Below are 18,741 nucleotides of genomic sequence, written 5' to 3'. Positions count from 1 at the left end.
AGTTTTAATACTGGTTTGGCTTGTTTACAACCATGTTTAAGACTAACTTAATCATTTGGATGTCCCCAGCATTTTTATAAAAATAAAATAATAAAGAAATGTTGCCAACTTAACAGCTAAGACCAAACTTAAATTTATGAGGGAAGCAAAGGAAATCAAATGCTTCTGGAGCACGATGCTGATAAACTTAATGACTGAGGTTTGAGTTTGCATAAACATTGAAATTGAATTACTCAAAGACATATTGTCTCCAATCTCTAAAGCATTAGGTGAAGAAAAATATTTTAGCTAGGCCATACGCATATGAATACGGACAACTTTGTTAGTAAAATAATAGTAGTACATAATCTTATATCAGGCAACATAATAAGAGCAATAGAGACCTAAAAACAAAGGGGTATATATATATATATATATATATATATATGATTTAGAATTTAATTGAATCTAAACTCCTTGGTTTTTGCACCAAATAATTCACTTACCACAAAAATTAAAAATTAGATAGGACACATGACGCAAAAGAGCTCCAATTAAAATTCAATTTAAAATCTAATTGAATTTAGACTCTTTGATTTCTACACCTAATAATTTACTTGACACAAAAATTTAAAAAAAGATGAGACAAGTGGCACAAATTTAGACTCCAATTTAGAATCTAATTGAATTTTCTCTCTATTTTGATTTTACATATATATAGAGAGAGAGAGAGAGAGAGAGAGAGAGAGAGAGAGAGATTCATTCATATAGGAGTTAGGACACGCAAGAAAACATAGAATACCACATAAATACACATAAAAATAAATATCATTAGACTTGCCTCTATCCATTGCGAATAGAATATTGTGTCAGGGCTGAGCTCCTATAAAATTGATGTTAGATTAACCCCAAATTGCCATCGCAATGGAACTTTAAAAAGTAATACATATATAAACTAATCTTTTCTTTTTTTATTAGGCAAATACATTTTACTGTACATATCATACACGTTAGTACAGGAAAATTTACGACAAAAGGGTTATAGGCAAATTTTCACACCCCCACAAAATTCCACAATAAAAACTCAAATAAAAAATAGGATTTAAATCATGCTTCTATCGCATGGTTATTTTATCAAACAACAGCAAAAAATCCATTATTACAAGTAATTGTATCTAACAAGGATTCACATTTCCTTCTTTTTAAGGCACAATCTTGTAAGTTTTCATCTTATCTATCCAAGTAATCATCGAATCCTTAGAGTTCCTAAACCCCAAGAATCCATGCTCCTTGCTCTTATTCATACTATCCACCCAATCCCCTCCCTTCAACATCATATCCGCAAACCACCAAACCCCAACTTCCTCTAACTTTGTAGGCTGCAACTGATTCTCTCTCACAATCTCATCCCACACTAGACTTTTATCCTTCATCAAGTCTACCAAGGTAACTCTCTCACCCTCCATAAACCCATAATTCTCAATCCCAAATTGTTCAGCCAACACCTTCCAAAGATCCTTCCACTTAAACACATCCCCATTGTTGCAATTAAATGCTTCATTCCTTGCATTAGGATCCACCACAGCCCAAATTTGTTGCTCAGCAATAAGATCAGCATCTGAAGAAGTCACATAGTAATATTCCCAAGCATCTTTGTTTCCAGGAAATTTCAAAGTAAGCCCCTCGTGCTTACATATAGCCGCATACACACAAAACGTGCCAATTATATTCATCAAACTATAAGGTGAAAACCCAAATATGGTAGTAGGCCTATGGACTGACCAAGTCAACCCCTCTTTATTCTTAACTTCATCGACCAAAATATCTTCTTGAGTGTAATAAAAACTGGGCACATTTAAACGGGGCATGTCCTCGGTAAAAGGTGGAATATGGGGTTTGATTTTGCCAAAGGTTTCGAAGGGTCCTAAGTAGTGTTTGGTACCTGTTTGAAGACAAATGTGTTTGAGGTTTGGCGTGTGGGGAATTACTGCTCGTAGAACATTGCGGAACATAGTACCATTGGTTTCACAATTTTGGGCTTCGGTGGGCCGACTAGCCCATGTTACATAGAAAATATGTGTCACATCGGTGAGTTGGGAAAGTTTGGTTTGGGTTTCTTTTGTGTCAGAGACATCACATTGGATATACTCAACAGGATAGTCTTTGTTCCAATTTGGGCGTGGACGACGTGCCACACCATAAACTTTCCAAGGCCCACCTGGGGTATCTAAGAGTGGCAAGATTTCGGCTAAACTGTTACCCACAATGCCAGTCACACCAATCACTAAGCCTACGCTTTGGTAGCTTCGTGGTGCTTCGTGATCTTCCTCATATTTCTTCTAGAAAATTCATAGAGAAAGAGTTAAGCATATGTGTTGGTGTACAAAATTCATAATAGCAAGTCTTGGTGTATATAGAAAGAGTGAGGGAGTTTATACCTTTGGAGCGCCAACAGATCTAGCCCACCACCAGCTCATTCTGAAATTACTGTAAGTAAGAGGCTTGTAGATGTAAGCTTAACTATTTATTTAGCCAAAGAAAAATAAATATTTTAATCTGATTTGTGTACTGGCTATTTGCTTCAACTTATACAGAACATAAAAGAATATTCCAGAATCAGAAAGAAGACAGTCCACATAAATGACATAAGCCATGACATACTGTACTAGGTCTGACCTTACTGCATAGAAGATTAGAAGAAGTGAATGGATGAACTTGAAAGTTGAAACGTGTTTAAAGTCCAATTTGGACAAGATTTCCGTTAAATACAATGGGGATTGGGATTAAAATGTCGACATATTTTGGACATATATGCGAGTGTCGGTATTGCTTTTTGTTTGCACAACCTTGTTGAAATATCAACTATCAAGTTTGAAATATACCACGTTGGAATGGATCAACAAGAGCGATATTCCATCGATACTCTTTCATATTGACTAATTTGCAACAATTGATATTGTTGGTGAGTTTGGTTCAGCTTTTTGAAAAAATTAAGTTTTCAAAAAATACATAATGAAAAAGTATTTTTTCAAAAAGCTGAGTGTTTAGTAAAAACGGTTAAAAAGTGTTTTTTGAAAAAACTGAGTGTTTGTCTAGTATTTATAAAAATGGCCGTTTGAAAGGTATATTACCAAAAATAACAATGTATATATAAGGAAGTTTATTTCATACTTAAATCAATATTGTGAAATTATTTTTTTCTTACCAATATTATCTAATAATTACCTACCACTTAAGATTTATTGTGAAATTATTGTGATAGTTTATACTGATTTTAATTTGAACGTACTATTAAAATTATTTTTTTCTCTTTCTAAAAAATTTTTTTTTTCTCACCAATATTAGCTAATAATAACCTATCACTTAAGATTTATTATGAAAGTATTGTGAAAATATTGTGATAAAATTGATACTGATTTTAATTTGAACGTACTATTAAAATTATTTTTTTCTCACCAATATTAGCTAATATTAACTTACCTCTTAAAATTTATTGTGAAAATATTGTGATACCATTTCCTTCTTCTTCTTTTTTTTCCTTTTTTTTTTCCCTCTTTTTTTGTCCTCCACACACTATCGCATTTCTTTCTTCTTCTTTTTTCCTTCTTTTTTCTCTTCTTTTTTTTCTCCTCCACACATGTACCCTTACACTTTTCTTTTTTTACTTCTTTCCTCTTTTTATCCTTGCCACTTCCTCCAAACTCCAGAACGTTCCAGCTCTCCTTCTTCCTCTTTTTTTATTTTTTTTATTTTTTATTTTTATTTTAAGCACTTTGTTTGCAACACCCATGCAATTCTTCACCCTGATCTTCTTGATTCTTTTCTTTTTCTCTAAATTCAACCACTTACAAACGAGATGATTCAGATGTGTTGTTTTTGGATCAGAGCAGAGCAAACGTAGATGGGTACAAACTTCATTTGAAAGATTTTGCTTGTAGTTGCACGATTTTCTTGGCCCAAATTCTATTGATCAGGCCTTGGCCCAAAGCGCAACCCACAATAAATATTTGTAGAGGATGGGTCAAAGAACTTAGCCTCAGTGAGCCTATTCGGTTTGATACATGGACAGTATTGCTGCAGAAAATAAAAACACAAGAATGGATCTTCTCACGTATGATTCTATTTCTTCAATTCCTAATACAGTTTTTCCGTCCCTCTCTTTGAGGGACTCCACTACATTATATAGTTCTCCTCCTCTCATCTCAACCTTACACTTGTCAATCATCTAAGCATCTACTTGAGCACCTGTCCCATCAGCCGCCCTCATCACTCCCTTTGTGAGTTGCAGAGGCCAAGGTGGCACTGTTCAGGGGTCTTTTCCTCATTAATGCGGCCAAGAGGGTGGTTGGGGCGCAATTAATGTGGTGGTAGCTTTCCGTGAGATATTTTGGATTTTATTCATTTTATATGTTGGGAGGATGAACTGAATTGGCTGGGGAGAGTTCCTCGTCTGGGCTTCGTGATGTCCGAGGAGGAGTTACTCCTCGGATAGGTTTCCTTGGTGTTATTGGGATTGAGTAATGCTTCATATGTGGTTTCTCTTCAGACAGGACGCTCCTCGGACGGGCCTGAATTTGGAATAGTCCATTATTTTTGGGCCGGGCCCCACAATAGCCCCTCAAAACTCCGGTTTTTATCTCCTTCCGAGGAGAAAAGCGGGGTTTTGATGTTAGTGAGAGGATGGAAATAAGGAGAGCTTGGGGCACGCGTGCGGACCGTTACTTTTGACGCGCTACAATTTACGAGGCGCGGCCATTAACTTCTGGAGGCGTTATGTTCCCTTCATCCAACGGTGTGGCGTGGATTGAACGGCCATCGTTTTTTCTCGTATTTTTAGGCAGGAGTGATCTTTTCTCTCTCCTCCCGGCTATATAAGACGTCAGAGGGGTTCAGTTCCTTCTTTTTATCTGCATTTCATAAACCTCAAAGGACTCTAGAGAACTCCACCGAATCCCAGAGATATACGAACACTTGCGTCCGTTACGCCACCGTAGCCGTTTTTTGTGAAGCGTTTCGTCCAAGAGAGATTTCCAGGCGTTCCATTGAGCGTTTTGTGAAGGTACCGGTACATTTCGTTCATCTCGCCGTTTCAATTCCCTCCTCGGACTCTACTTTTCTTCTCAGTCTTTACTTTCGTTTCCCCAGTTCAGTTCAAATGGGTAGATTTAGGAAATTAGTAAAAACTCCAGCCGCTATGGAGGCCTTTAAGGCTAAATACCACATTCCCCCAGGGGTTGGGCTGCAGTACTGTCCTCTTGAAGGAGTATTGACAAATAGAGGTGAGGGAGAAGTCGTTATCCCCATGATTGCTTTCATAGAGGGAGGGATGATGCTTCCCATGCGTAGGATTACAAGGGAATACCTGTTCAACCATAGGTTGACGCCGTATCAGTGTGCCCCGAATATGTTCAAGATACTAGGCTGTGTAGATGTCTTAGACGAGCGGATGAATCTAGGCCTTACCTGGCACGATGTGGCTTATCTGTACGAGTGTCACCGACTCGGGGATGATGGGTATTATCTTAAATCCCGGAACGAGGACGTTAGGTTGATCTCTTGTCTCCTAATATCCAATAAGACCGTGAAGAATGACTTCCTTATTACTTCTGGGGAGTGGTTCGACGGTATTCATTGTCCAACTCGGGCAGGAAACCTAGGTGCGGCGTTTTTAGGATCGGTCCTTTTTGGGAAAGGATTTAGTATTGAGGGGTTATTTTTCTTGCTTTCTTTGTAATTGGAAAATTTTGTGAACTAATCCCACTTTTCTTGGTTGTTTGCAGATAAGGTTCACGTCGCTCCTCGGCTAAACTTTGTGAACGTGCCAGCGTTGAACTACCTTCTTAGGTCGGAGATTTACGTTTCCGAGGACGGACAGTTGCGTGCGGCCCATCTGGTTTTGGGCTATCAACCTCTGAGCAGCTCTTTCCAGGCTATCGGTCATGCTATAAGGGCTGGCAGTCCGAGGTTGGCTAGGATTGACGTGTCCAAGGACGGGTTCCTAGCTGAACACAATCTGCCACCAGTTGTGTTGCCCGGTGTTAGAAATCCCTACTTAGCAGAGCAGCTACCTCCGCCAAACGAGCCTGGTGTTGCTGTTCCGGTTGAAGAGGAAGCTGAATCATCTCATCTTTCCCTTGAGGAAGAGATAGACGAGTTTTATTTTGAGGAGGAAGTTCAGCAAACCCCCTTGGTGGAACTTTCTGATCCTGAAGCAGAGCAGGACCAACATTCCGCAGTTGGTGTTCCCTCAATTGTTATCTGCTCGGACGATACTTCAGACGAAGAGACAGAGCCCATGGCAGGAAAGGGAAAATCTCTAAAGGAGCTGATGGCCTCCCGAGGGAAAGGTCAGTCATCGAAGGGTCAGTCATCGAAGGAACCAACTCCATCACAGGTCAAAACCCTCCCTCCTGTGGCCCCTCAGCAGACCTCGGATCTTGGCCTCAAGGTCAATCCGGACCTGAAGAAGAAAAGGCCGGTTGACACTCTTGAGGAGGGTGAGGTGGTTGCCCAGCCGACCAAACAGCAAAAAACCACTCGGGCTCCAAGGAGCAGAAGGGGTAGCTCCTCGGAGAGACGGGACGAGGAGAACATTGCTGAGGTGCGCGCTACTCCGCGTACATGGAGCCCCAAGTTGGAGCTAGATGGGGTTGCCATCCCCTACAATGCTTCGGTTCGAGAGTACAACCGAGGCCGGGCAGGGTACGTGGCTGACGCCTTAGAGCAACCCCTACTCCTTCCTCGGGACATGGAGGCTTATAGGCGGTTTTCTCAGCCCGAGATCTTCCTATCCCTTAAAAGGGATCTCGCGATGGTAAGTAATCCTTTTACTGTTTCATTAATTTATTTGACTTTGTTAGATTAAAGCAATCTTGTTTCGTTTGTAGATTACTCAGCAGATATTTGTGGCTGAGGAATTTTGCCGCGGTAACAGTAGTCGGGCTGAGGTCGAAAGCCAGGCTAGGGCGGAGATGGAGAAAACCTTGGGGTCCCTCAAGCACGATCACCTTGAACTCATGGAGAAGTTCAAGGAGTCGGAGAACCGGCGCAAAAGTGCAGAGACTGGTTTGAAAAGTGCCGAGGCCTAGGCGGAGGACCAGCGCAAAGAGCTGTACTCGACCCAGATCAACCTCGCCACCGAGAAGCAGGCAGTGATGGATCTCAAGACTGCCCTGCAAAAAGTCGAGGATGAGCTGCGGCGGGTCAAAGAGGAGGCCCAGCTGGTCCGAGAGGCTACAGAGGCTGAGAAGAATGCCGTTCGCCAGCTCGGGGCCGAAGAGGCGGAGGCCAGGCTATCCGAGGAGATCCCCGAGGTATGCCGGGACTATTGCAGCATCTCATGGGCTCGTGCCATTGATGTTGCAGGAGTTCCTGCCGATTCGGCGCTGAGACTGCCCGAGAGCATTTTCTATCTTGAGGAGATCCGAGAGCATCCTGATGGTGTCCAAGCGGTTTCTAAGCAGGATCTGGTGGTGCCTGATGCCACCCCTGTGCCTAATATGGTGAAGGATCCTGTCACGGACTCTTCCCTCGAGGTTCCTCCCCCTCAGCCCGAGCCAAAAGAAGATCCTCCTACTAAGGCTTAGCTTTTTTTTTTCTTTTTTTTTTTTTTTGAATGAGAGTCGTCCTATTTTTCCATTCTTTTGTAAGGACCTCTCTTTCTAATGTACTCGGAATATTAATATAAAATGTTCGTTTTGCTTACTATGGATGTATGTCAGTAACGTTCTTTTTTAAACATTTGCAACGATGTAGATACAGGTAAATGGTCAAAATAAAATGGGTTTTTGGGCTGCGCACTTGAGGGTTGCGATGGTGCCCGACTGCGCGCACGCCTTAAAATGATTTCCTTTAAGTAATAATCCCCCAATCTATCATAAGTAATAATTTCCCTAAGTCTGTGGTCCGAGGAGCCATGCAGGACTAGGTTCTGTTTAAAACTTATAAAAATTGTCATGAGTAATAATTTCCCCTAAGTCTGTGGTCCGAGGAGCCATGCAGGACTTAGGTTCTATTTAAAACTATGAATAGTTGCCGTAGGTAGTAATTTCCCCTAAGTCTGTGGTCCGAGGAGCCATGCAGGACTTAGGTTCTGTTTAAAACTATGAATAGTTGCCGTAAGTAGTAATTTCCCCTAAGTCTGTGGTCCGAGGAGCCATGCAGGACTAGGTTCTGTTTAAAACTTATAAAAATTGTCATGAGTAATAATTTCCCCTAAGTCTGTGGTCCGAGGAGCCATGCAGGACTTAGGTTCTGTTTAAAACTATGAATAGTTGCCGTAAGTATTAATTTCCCCTAAGTCTGTGGTCCGAGGAGCCATGCAGGACTAGGTTCTGTTTAAAACTATAAAAATTGTCATGAGTAATAATTTCCCCTAAGTCTGTGGTCCGAGGAGCCATGCAGGACTAGGTTCTGTTTAAAATTATGAATATTGCCGTAAGTAGTAATTTCCCCTAAGTCTGTGGTCCGAGGAGCCATGCAGGACTAGGTTCTGTTTAAAACTTATAAAAATTGTCATGAGTAATAATTTCCCCTAAGTCTGTGGTCCGAGGAGCCATGCATGACTTAGGTTCTGTTTAAAACTATGAATAGTTGCCGTAAGTAGTAATTTCCCCTAAGTCTGTGGTCCGAGGAGCCATGCAGGACTAGGTTCTGTTTAAAACTTATAAAAATTGTCATGAGTAATAATTTCCCCTAAGTCTGTGGTCCGAGGAGCCATGCAGGACTTAGGTTCTGTTTAAAACTATGAATAGTTGTCAGCAGACCAGCAAGCAGCGGATAGTCATGAAAGAAAACATATGCTAGGCCATTCTCATTAATAACAATATCTTCTGAGGTTATTTACATTCCATGGTCGAGGTACAGGCTTTTCATCCAAATCTTCTAGGTAGTAGGCACCTATTCCGGCCACGGATGTGACACGGTATGGTCCCTCCCAATTGGGCCCCAGCTTGCCCCAAGAGGGGTTCTTTGCGCTGCCAAGAATCTTCCTCATCACGAGATCACCTGGACCCAGAGGCCGCAGTTTGACGTTAGCATCATACCCTTGTCTCAGCTTCTGGTGATAATAGGCCATATGAATCATCGCTTTTTCCCTTCTTTCTTCGACTAGGTCCAGACTCCATTCCAATAACTCGTCGTTATCGTTTGGGGTAAACGATCTAGACCTTAGTGTGGGAAAGTTGTTCTCGATTGGGAGCACGGCCTCAGCCCCATAAGTCTTCGAGAAGGGGGTCTCACCGGTCGACCGTCGCGGCGTCGTCCGATAAGTCCATAAGACGTGGGGGAGTTCTTCTACCCATCTCCCCTTTGCCTCGTCCAATCTCTTCTTCAGTCCGTTCACTATGACCTTGTTCACGGCTTCGACCTGTCCATTTCCTTGAGGGTAGGCGGGGGTGGAATATCGGTTAATGATTCCAAACTCGCGGCAATACTCCCTAAAGTTCTTACTGTCGAACTACAGACCATTGTCGGAAATGAGTGTACGCGGAGTCCCGAAGCGGGTGATGATGTTATTCCAGATGAATTTTTGGGTGTCCACGTCCCTAATGTTGGCTAAGGGTTCAGCTTCCACCCATTTAGTGAAGTAATCAGTTCCGACTATTATGTATCACTTGTTCCCCGCAGCTTTGGGGAAGGGTCCAACTATATCAAGGCCCCATTGTGCGAACGGCTATGGGCTAGAGAGGGGGTTGAGAACCCCTCCGGGTTGGTGGATATTCGGGGCGAATCTTTGGCAGTGGTCACACTTCTTAGCGTACTCTTGGGCCTCTCTTTGCATGTTCGGCCACCAATACCCTTGGGTAAGTACCCTGTGCGCCAGCGACCTTCCCCCGGTATGACTTCCACAAATCCCCTCGTGTAACTCCTCAAGTAGAGATTCGGATTCTTCTGGATGTACGCAGAGTAGGTATAGTCCAGAATAAGAGCGCCAATTTAGTTTGTGGTCCTCTGATAGCCAGAACCGAGGAGCATTCCTACGTATCTTCTCGGCTTCCAATCTTTCCTCCGGCAAGACGTCGTTTTGGAGGAAGCTCTTTATGGGGTCCATCCAGCTGTGACTCTTTCTGATCTGATGGACTCTGGCCGGGCTTCTGCTGATGGGACTTGCTTGGGCTAGATCTTCAACCAGGATCATTCGCGGCAGATTATGTGCCGAGAACGTGGCGAGAGTGGCCAGCGAGTCTGCATGGGTGTTTACACTCCTGGAAATGTGCGTCAGATTGAAGGATTCAAAATTCGTCTGCAACCGCTTGACTTGTCCCAGATACTCTTGCATCCTAGTATCTCGAGCTTCCAGCTCACCCATCACTTGTCCGACTACCAGTCTGGAGTCCGAGAACGCTTCTATTATTCTTCCGCCCAATCTTTGAACCATCGTCATCCCTTGAAGTAAGGCTTCATATTCGGCTTCATTGTTCGTAGCCGAGAATCCGAGCCTCAATGATTTTTCAATGGCAGCACCGTCCGGGGATATTAAAACTATCCCAACTCCTGACCCTCTCTGGTTAGCTGCGCCATCTACGTAGACCTTCCAATGCATGGTCCTTCCTGTTGAAATCGCTCCAACCGATTTTCCATCCATGTCTTTCTCCTCGGTTATTGTTTCTATAGAGGGCTCAGCAAACTCCGCCACCAAGTCTGCGAGAACCTGTCCTTTGATGGAAGATCTGGGCATATATTTAATATCAAAGGCCCCCAAAAGCGCACTCCACATGGCGATCCTTCCGGTGTAGTCAGCGCTTCGAAGCACTGCTCGAAGGGGAAGCTGAGTTAGAACGATGACCGTATGCGCCTGAAAGTAATGAGGAAGCTTCCGGGTTGCATGCACTATCGCCAGAATTACCTTTTCTAAAGGTAGGTACCGCACCTCGGCCTCATGTAATGATTTGCTCACATAGTAAACCGGTCCCTGCACTCCATTATCATCCCGTATCAGTACCAAGCTTACGGCATGGGGAGCTACAGCGACATACGCAAACAGCACCTCATCTGCCTCAGGGCTGGACATGATGGGTGGTCGAGACAGGTAGTCCTTGAGCTGCTGGAAAGCCTGAGCGCAATCCTCCGACCATTCGAACCCTTTCCATTTGTTTATCAGTAGGTAAAAAGGCCGACATCGATCCACCGATCGCGATATGAACCGGTTTAATGCCGCAATCATGCCAGTGAGCTTCTGCACTTCCTTCGGATTCCAAGGAACCTGTAGGCTATTAATGGCTTTGATTTGGTCGGGACTTACTTCTATTCCCCTGTGGGTGACCATGTACCCTAGGAATTTCCCAGATCCGACCCCGAATGAACATTTGGAAGCGTTCAGCCGCAACCGGTGCTCCCTTAGGATAGCGAAGATTATTCCAAGGTCTTTCACGTGCTCGGACACCCTTTTACTCTTCACAACCATATCGTCTATATAAACCTCAATGATCTTGCCCAGTTGTGGTTCGAACATCCGAGTCATCATCCGTTGGTAAGTTGAGCCTACGTTCTTCAGCCCAAACAGCATCACCTTATAGTGATAGTTTCCGATGGGCATCATGAAAGCCATTTTCTCTTGGTCATCTAGTGCAAGGGGTATCTGATGATAGCCCTGAAAGGCGTCCAGGAAGCTCATTCGAGGGTGTCCCACGGTTGCGTCCACCAGTCGGTAGATTCGGGGTAGGGGGAATGGATCCTTCGGGCACGCCTTGTTCAAGTCCGTGAAGTCCACGTAGACCCTCCACTTCCCTGTCTTCTTTCTTACCACCACCGTGTTCGCCAACCATTCGGGATAAAAGACCTCTTTGACAGCCCCTGCTCTTTTCAATTTCGCCACTTCGTCTCTTACAGCACTAGCATGCTCCTTCGAAGGACGTCGGGGTGGCTGTTTCTTCGGAGCTGAAGAGGGGTTGACGTTCAAGTGGTGACAAATAAGGCTGGGATCAACTCCCGGGGCGTCGTAGGCGTCCCATGCAAACACATCGACATTTTCTCTGAGAAATTTGACCAGCTCCTCTTTTTCCTGAGAAGGTAATTCAGAACCGACCTGAAAGAACTTCTCTGGGTCGTCGTTGACAGCGATCCTATCTAAACTTTCACACCTTATCTCCTCGGCCAGCCCCTCGCCTTGCCTTGCCGAGGGGGTTGGTTGCTATAAACTCTCTGGGGCCGAGGACTCGATTGGGGGTCGATGTAAAATGGCGGCCACCATGCACTTCCTGGCCACGGCCTGATCTCCGCAGATCTCTTCTACTTGTCCTTTGGATGGGTATTTCACTTTTTGATGAAGTGTGGAGGTTACGGCTTCCAGGGCGTGGATCCATGGCTTGGCGACTATCGCGGTGTAGGGTGAGTAAGCGTCGACCACGATAAAATTCACCTCCACCACTTCCGCCCCAGTCTGTACGGGTAGTCGGATTTGCCCCTTTGGCGTAACAATCCTTCCCTCGAAGCTGAGAAGGGGGGAGTCATAAGCTACCAAATCTTTTGGCTTCAGGTTCAGCCCCTTGTATAGATCAGGGTACATTATCTCTACTGCACTTCCCGAATCCACCAACACCCTTTTCACGTCGAAGCCCCCAATCCTCAGCGTGACCACCAAGGCATCATCGTGAGGTTGAATAGTTCCTCTCTTATCCTCATCCGAGAATCCCAGTATCAAAGAGCTTCCCTTTTTTGACCTTTTGGGTTCCCTTTGCCTGCCCTCGGAGGGAAGCTGATCAACAGCTAACACCCTGGGGATGGGTGGCCCCGTTCTTCCTGGTGCAGCGATGATGACATGTATCGTCCCGGTGGGGGGTCTTAAGGACACGTCCTTTCGAGGCTCTTGTGTTGCTTGGCCGGGATGGCCACTCGATGGGTGCAGCAGGTGACGTAACTTTCCTTCTCGGACCAACTGATCTAGGTGATTCCATAGATTCCTGCAGTCCTCAGTAGTATGCCCATGGTCCTGATGATAGTGGCAGTACAGGTTCTGGTTACGTTTGGAAGGGTCTCCGGCCATCTTTCCCGGCCACCTGAAATAGGGCTCATCCCTTACTTTCTCCAGTACCTGTTGTACTGGCTCTCTGAATACGGCATTCACTGTTTGCAGGTTGCTCTGCCCAGCCTGTCGCAAAAAATCTCTCCTCGGCTGACCAGGGTTGTGCCGTTCCGACCTGAAATCATTTGTTTTGGGGGGGATAACCTTCTCCTTTCCCCTCCCTTACAGCTGATCTTCCTCCACTCTTTTGTACTTGTCGATCCTATCCCTCAACTGATCAACGTTGGCAACCGGTTTACCAGTGAGGGATTTCCTTAAGCCATGGTCGGTGGGGAGCCCGCTTTTGAATGTGCTGATAGCGACAGCATCATGGTTGTCATCCAGGTCATTATACACTTCCCAGTATCTATCCGAGTATGCTTTCAGAGTCTCTCCCTCGTGCATGGATAAGGATAATAGCGAACCGAGGGGCCTGGGGACTCTAGTGTTGGTGATAAAGCGAGAGCAGAAATCCCGAGTGAGCTGCTTGTATGAGCTTACGGAATTTGTCTTCAGGCCGTTGAACCACCTCATCGCCATTGATCCCAAGCTGGACGGGAAGATTTTACACATAAGGGCTTCATTTTGAGAGTAGATCTCCATCTTTTGGTTAAATTGACTCACATGCTCTACCGGGTCTGCTCGACCATTATAGATGGCGAATGCCGGTTGGTTGAACCGTCGAGGCAGCTTAGCCCCTTCAATTCTATACGTGAAGGGGGACCTTGAAACCTGGTCCAATGCCTTCTTCATGGCATCGTTTCCCGATCCCTTGCTGGATGTGCTCTCATATTTCCGCACAGGGTGTGGTTCCTTTTCGTAGGAAAAGGTTTCACTTGGGGGGGTCCTTGACCTCCGTCGGTAACTCGCATCCTCCGCATTAGAGGACTCGTCTAAGTCTGAAGGAGATCGTTTTCGCTGTACCCGTCGTAGCTTCCTCTTCAGATCATCTATCTCTCGCTGCATGGCCTGGTGACTATTTTGCCTCTGGGACACGTGACTACCTATCTGAGTGTGACTCTGGCTTGTCCGGATAGTATGCATACTTCCCTCACGATTTCCCCTGTGGCCTGGGTTGACGGGGTTATTTTGCCTCTGGGACTCGGCGGGTTGTGTTTGTTGGGAGTTAGCCTGGTGAGGATTCTCCTGGTGCGGACCTAGTTCTGCCATGCTTGACCGTTGTGCTAGCTGATGCCCTAGTTCTTCCCACAGACGGCGCCAATTGTAGTTGCACGATTTTCCTGGCCCAAATTCTATTGATCAGGCCTTGGCCCAAAGCGCAACCCACAATAAATATTTGTAGAGGATGGGTCAAAGAACTTAGCCTCAGTGAGCCTATTCGGTCTAATACATGGACAATATTGCTGCAGAAAATAAAAACACAAGAATGGATCTTCTCACGTATGATTCTATTTCTTCAGTTCCTAATATAGTTTTTCCGTCCCTCTCTTTGAGGGACTCCACTACATTATATAGTTCTCCTCCTCTCATCTCAACCTTACACTTGTCGATCATCTAAGCATCTACTTAAGCACCTGTCCCATCTGCCGCCCTCATCACTCCCTTTGTGAGTTGCAGAGGCCAAGGTGGCACTGTTCAGAGGTCTTTTCCTCATTAATGCGGCCAAGAGGGTGGTTGGGGCGCAATTAATGTGGTGGTAGCTTTCCGTGAGATATTTTGGATTTTATTCATTTTATATGTTGGGAGGATGAACTGAATTGGCTGGGGAGAGTTCCTCGTCTGGGCTTCGTGATGTCCGAGGAGGAGTTACTCCTCGGACAGGTTTCCTTGGCGTTATTGGGATTGAGTAATGCTTCATATGTGGCTTCTCTTCGGACAGGACGCTCCTCGGACAGGCCTGAATTTGGAATAGCCCATTATTTTTGGGCCGGGCCCCACATTGCTATATTCTGATGTTTTTTTGTTTTGCATTTTGAGGAATCCTAATTTGCAAGGGATTGATTTTTCTTTTTTTTCCTTAGCTGATTTGGGAATTTGTTATAGATTTTTTTGTGTTTGAATTTGGAAATTTGTTATTGAGAGGAATATTTTGATATTTTTTGTTTTGTATTTTGGAGGAATCCTAATTTGCAAGGGATTGATTTTTTTTTCCCCCTTAGCTGATTTGGGAATTTGTTATAGATTTTTTTGTGTTTGGATTTGGAAATTTGTTATTCAGAGGAATGAGGAATTGTGCGTGAAACGAAGACATGAGCATCCTTTATTCTTCAGGTTAATTTGGTAATTGCCCAACTCACCCAACAGATATATCAAAACGCGCATGGACTTTTGGCAAAAATGGACCTCTGAGGCTCCAAAATGGAATTGCGCGTTCTCTTCACAAGTATAAAACGCAACTTTTTCCAAAAAGTTGCATTTTATACTTGTGAAGAGAATGCACAACTCCATTTTGGAGCCTCAGAGGTCCATTTTTGCCAAAAGTCCATGCGCGTTTTATACGAAAAAGTTGCGTTTTATACTTGTGAAGAGAACGCACAATTCCATTTTGGAGCCTCAAAGGTAGGGATGGCAATTTTTGCCCGATCCGCGGATACCCGGTCCGGCCCGACCCTAATGGGCCGGATTTTACCCGGTCCGATTAGAAATAGGGTCGGGTATGGGTTTTAAAAAAAAAACCCGAACCGGGTCCGGGTCGGGTCCGGATTTTATAAAAAAATCCGAAACCCGACCCGAAACCCGACCCGTATATAACCCGGTTACCATAAAATTACCAAAAAACCCCTATATATATATATATATATATACCTATAACTAACCCAGTAACCCTAAAGTCCCTCATTTCTTCAGCAGCAGCTCTCGCCTACCTCAGTCCCTCCTCACGCCTACCTCAGCAGCAGCTCAGGCCTCACACATTCTCAGTCACTGCCTCACGCACACGGTCTCCCTCACCCTCACTCACCGCCTCACCTTCACACAGAAGCACACTCACAGTAACGCTTACGCCTCACCTCTCAGCCGCCTCCTCTCTCTCTTTCTCAAGATCTCTGCCACCATCGGACGATCTATGCAACCATCGGATGATCTATGCAACCTAGCCTCAGCTAGACACGCCGCCGCGGAGCGTATGTTGCTCGGCGACATCGACGCCGGTATCAGATATGAAAGAATCGAATTCGGGATTTATTGATTGTGTTTTCTGTTTGTGATTTGTGTTTTTTTTTTTTTAGTAAAAAATTTGTATTAACAGAGCAAAAAAAAAAAAAAAAGATGTTATGTTTGGGATTGTGATTTGTATTTTTTATTTTTTTTGATGGTGAAAAATCTGTATTAGCAAAGAAGTGAAGAAAAAAAAAAGCTGATTTGTTTTCCTCTTTTTTAAAAAAAAAAAAAGAAAAAAAAAAAGAGGAAAAATCTTACCCTCGTATATACTTATACTCAAGATCTTACACTATGACAATCCAGTGTTTGACAAACTGATTTGGTGTAAGATTTTTCCTTTTTTTTTTTTTTCTTTTCCTTCATATTTTAAGCTGATTGGGCCTATTTTTGGCATCTGGGCCTTGAAAAAAAAAATTGATTGTGATTGGGCCATGATTTGGTCCAAGAATTAGGCCCAAATTTGGCCTAGCTGGACGGGGCCCGCGGGGCCCGCGGAGCCCGGCAGGGGCGGGTCCGGGTCCCGGGAAAAAAACCCGTTTGGTAAATGGATCGGGTTCGGGCCGCGGGTCTTGGCCCGCGGGTCGGGTCCGGGTATGGAAAAACCCAGCCCGAACCCGACCCGTTGCCATTCCTACTCAAAGGTCCATTTTTGCCAAAAGTCCATGCGCGTTTTATACTAACCAAATGCATTTAAAGGGCTGGCTTTTTTCAAAACGTGACTTTTGGGCTGAAAAAGTTGAAACAAACAGGCACTTAGTCAGTTTGTACAATGCGATCTCAATAAGATCTTTGCTAGTTTGGTTTGGATGCCTGTGGAATGGAGAATGGATTCAGATAAACGGGCTCTACTTGTTGTGAGAAGCAAAGATAGGTGAAGTTAGTGGCAACAATGGCATCGAAGTGTTTTATGCATTTAACATGGTCTTTTGTTTGTCAAGTCTAGCTGCCTAACCTAGAAAACTTATCCTCCTTGGGCCACAAAACCTTTGCCTTCAATATGACCACAGAAACCATTTTTTATTTAGCTAGTCCGGAGCACACAATTTCTCAGCTTATCGTGGGAAGTGTTTGATTGGTGTGAAAATTTGCATTAGTGGTGGGCTTTTTTAAAATTGATGTTTACATTAAGGGATAATTACAGTAAACCCACCTGAGGTTTGGCCCGTTTACACGTTACCTACCCGTGGTTCAAAACTTATCACTTTGCCCACCTGAACTTCAATTCGTTACCCATCCGTTACCCACTTTGGCTTTTCCGTTAGAAAACAACTTTTACAACCAAAACACAACATAACATGAATCAAAGAGTTAGGGTTTGAATTTTTTCTAAAGAGCTTGGAATATGGGGTTTTGTGTCTCTATGCAACAACAACCGTGTCATCTCTCTCTCTCTCTCATCTCTCAACCTCCGTGGACCTCCAGCTACTCAAAGTTACATGCCTCGACTTATGTACCTTGAGTCCCAGCACAGCTCGAGCCAAACCATTCAACCCAGCGTTCTTCAAATCCCTGTTCCCCAACCAGTCCACAGCGAGTCCACAAAGGTCAACCACATTCCCAACTTTCAAATCATAATCATCCAACAGTTTCTCCACATCACTCTCAACCCCAACTCTAACAAAAGTGAAATCCTCGTCGCTGAGAAACTCGATGAGCGAGTTGGGGAAGTGAGTGGCGTAGATGAGTTGGAAGATGAGGCAGCGTCGACCCACGCAAAGTTGGAGAGTGGCAACTGGGTTTTCGATGTTGTGGTTGAAACTGGGTCGCCACTCGACGTCGAGGCCGACGATGAGGCGGTGGAGACGGCGGCGGTGGATGCGGTAGATGTCGGAGAGCTAGGAGTCGACCATTTGGGGAGTATGGGTGACAAGGGTCTAGATATGGTTGGACTCGAGAGTGACTTCGAAGAGGTCATGGGTGTCTTGGTTCACTTCATCTCCAACGACTGCATCGGCTCAGACGGTTCCATCTCCAGCGACTGTGACTTCGATCTGCCTCTCTCTCTCTGCTATCTTATTTTCTTTGCTGTGGGTGTAGTGGGTCTGGGTTTTGAAGAGGGGTTTGCTTTGGTTTTGGTTTGAGATTTGAGAGAGAACGAAGTTGTGTATGATTTTTGTGAATGACTGAAAGGATTTTTGTGAAATTAGAGTACAACACTTTCAAGTGTAGGATTTTTGTAAATATTTTTTAAGATTTGTGCGAATATGAAAATTTTATTCGGATTGATTGGCTCAAGACTGTTCATACCAAGAGCAAGTGTGTTCTTGAACCCAAGCTACAAAACCCCCTCTTTGATCTTGTTTGTTTGAGTTTTCTCTGTTATTTTTTGTTTTTAGAGGAGAGATGAACAATGGTGCTGTTTTTCTCTCTTTGGTTTGTTTCTATTTTCTGTTTAATCTATGATTGGGTTCTAAAACTTTTTTTATTACAGTTTGGGTTTGAAAAATGTTAGGGATTTTGGTATGGATTTAGAGGATTTAATCGGTTTTGGATGTGTGTAACTGAAAATTTTGAACTATATTTACAAATGTTGTGTTCTTGTGTTTGTGAGGAAAAGATTTGATGGTTCGTGTTTGATCTGTGTTATGTTCTATTTTTAATAAAAGGGTGTTTTTCTAACGGCAAATGGAGAGGTGGGTTAC

At 44.2% G+C, this 18,741-nt stretch overlaps 1 protein-coding gene across 2 annotated transcripts in view; it reads right to left on the bottom strand.

Annotated features, from left to right (window-relative positions):
- Nucleotides 1-930: 930 nt before the first annotated feature.
- The window catches only part of LOC115973931 (3-oxo-Delta(4,5)-steroid 5-beta-reductase-like), a 47,483-nt gene continuing 29,672 nt past the window's right edge, over nt 931-18,741 (bottom strand). Inside the window, exons 2-3 of one of the 2 annotated variants that reach the window (XM_031094173.1) lie at nt 2,418-2,466; nt 931-2,318 (exon numbers count right to left, since the gene is read on the bottom strand). In XM_031094173.1, coding sequence (XP_030950033.1) covers nt 1,182-2,318; nt 2,418-2,456 — 1,176 coding nt within the window. In that variant the 5' untranslated portion in view covers nt 2,457-2,466 and the 3' untranslated portion in view covers nt 931-1,181. The remainder of the gene's footprint in view (nt 2,319-2,417; nt 2,467-18,741) is intronic. The other variant, XM_031094174.1, reaches the window with a different exon arrangement.

This window comes from Quercus lobata, chromosome 2, assembly GCF_001633185.2.
Source record: "Quercus lobata isolate SW786 chromosome 2, ValleyOak3.0 Primary Assembly, whole genome shotgun sequence".
Taxonomy (NCBI): Eukaryota; Viridiplantae; Streptophyta; class Magnoliopsida; order Fagales; family Fagaceae; genus Quercus; species Quercus lobata.
Note: the sequence above shows the minus strand (reverse complement) of the source record. Positions and strands in the feature narration are given on the sequence as shown.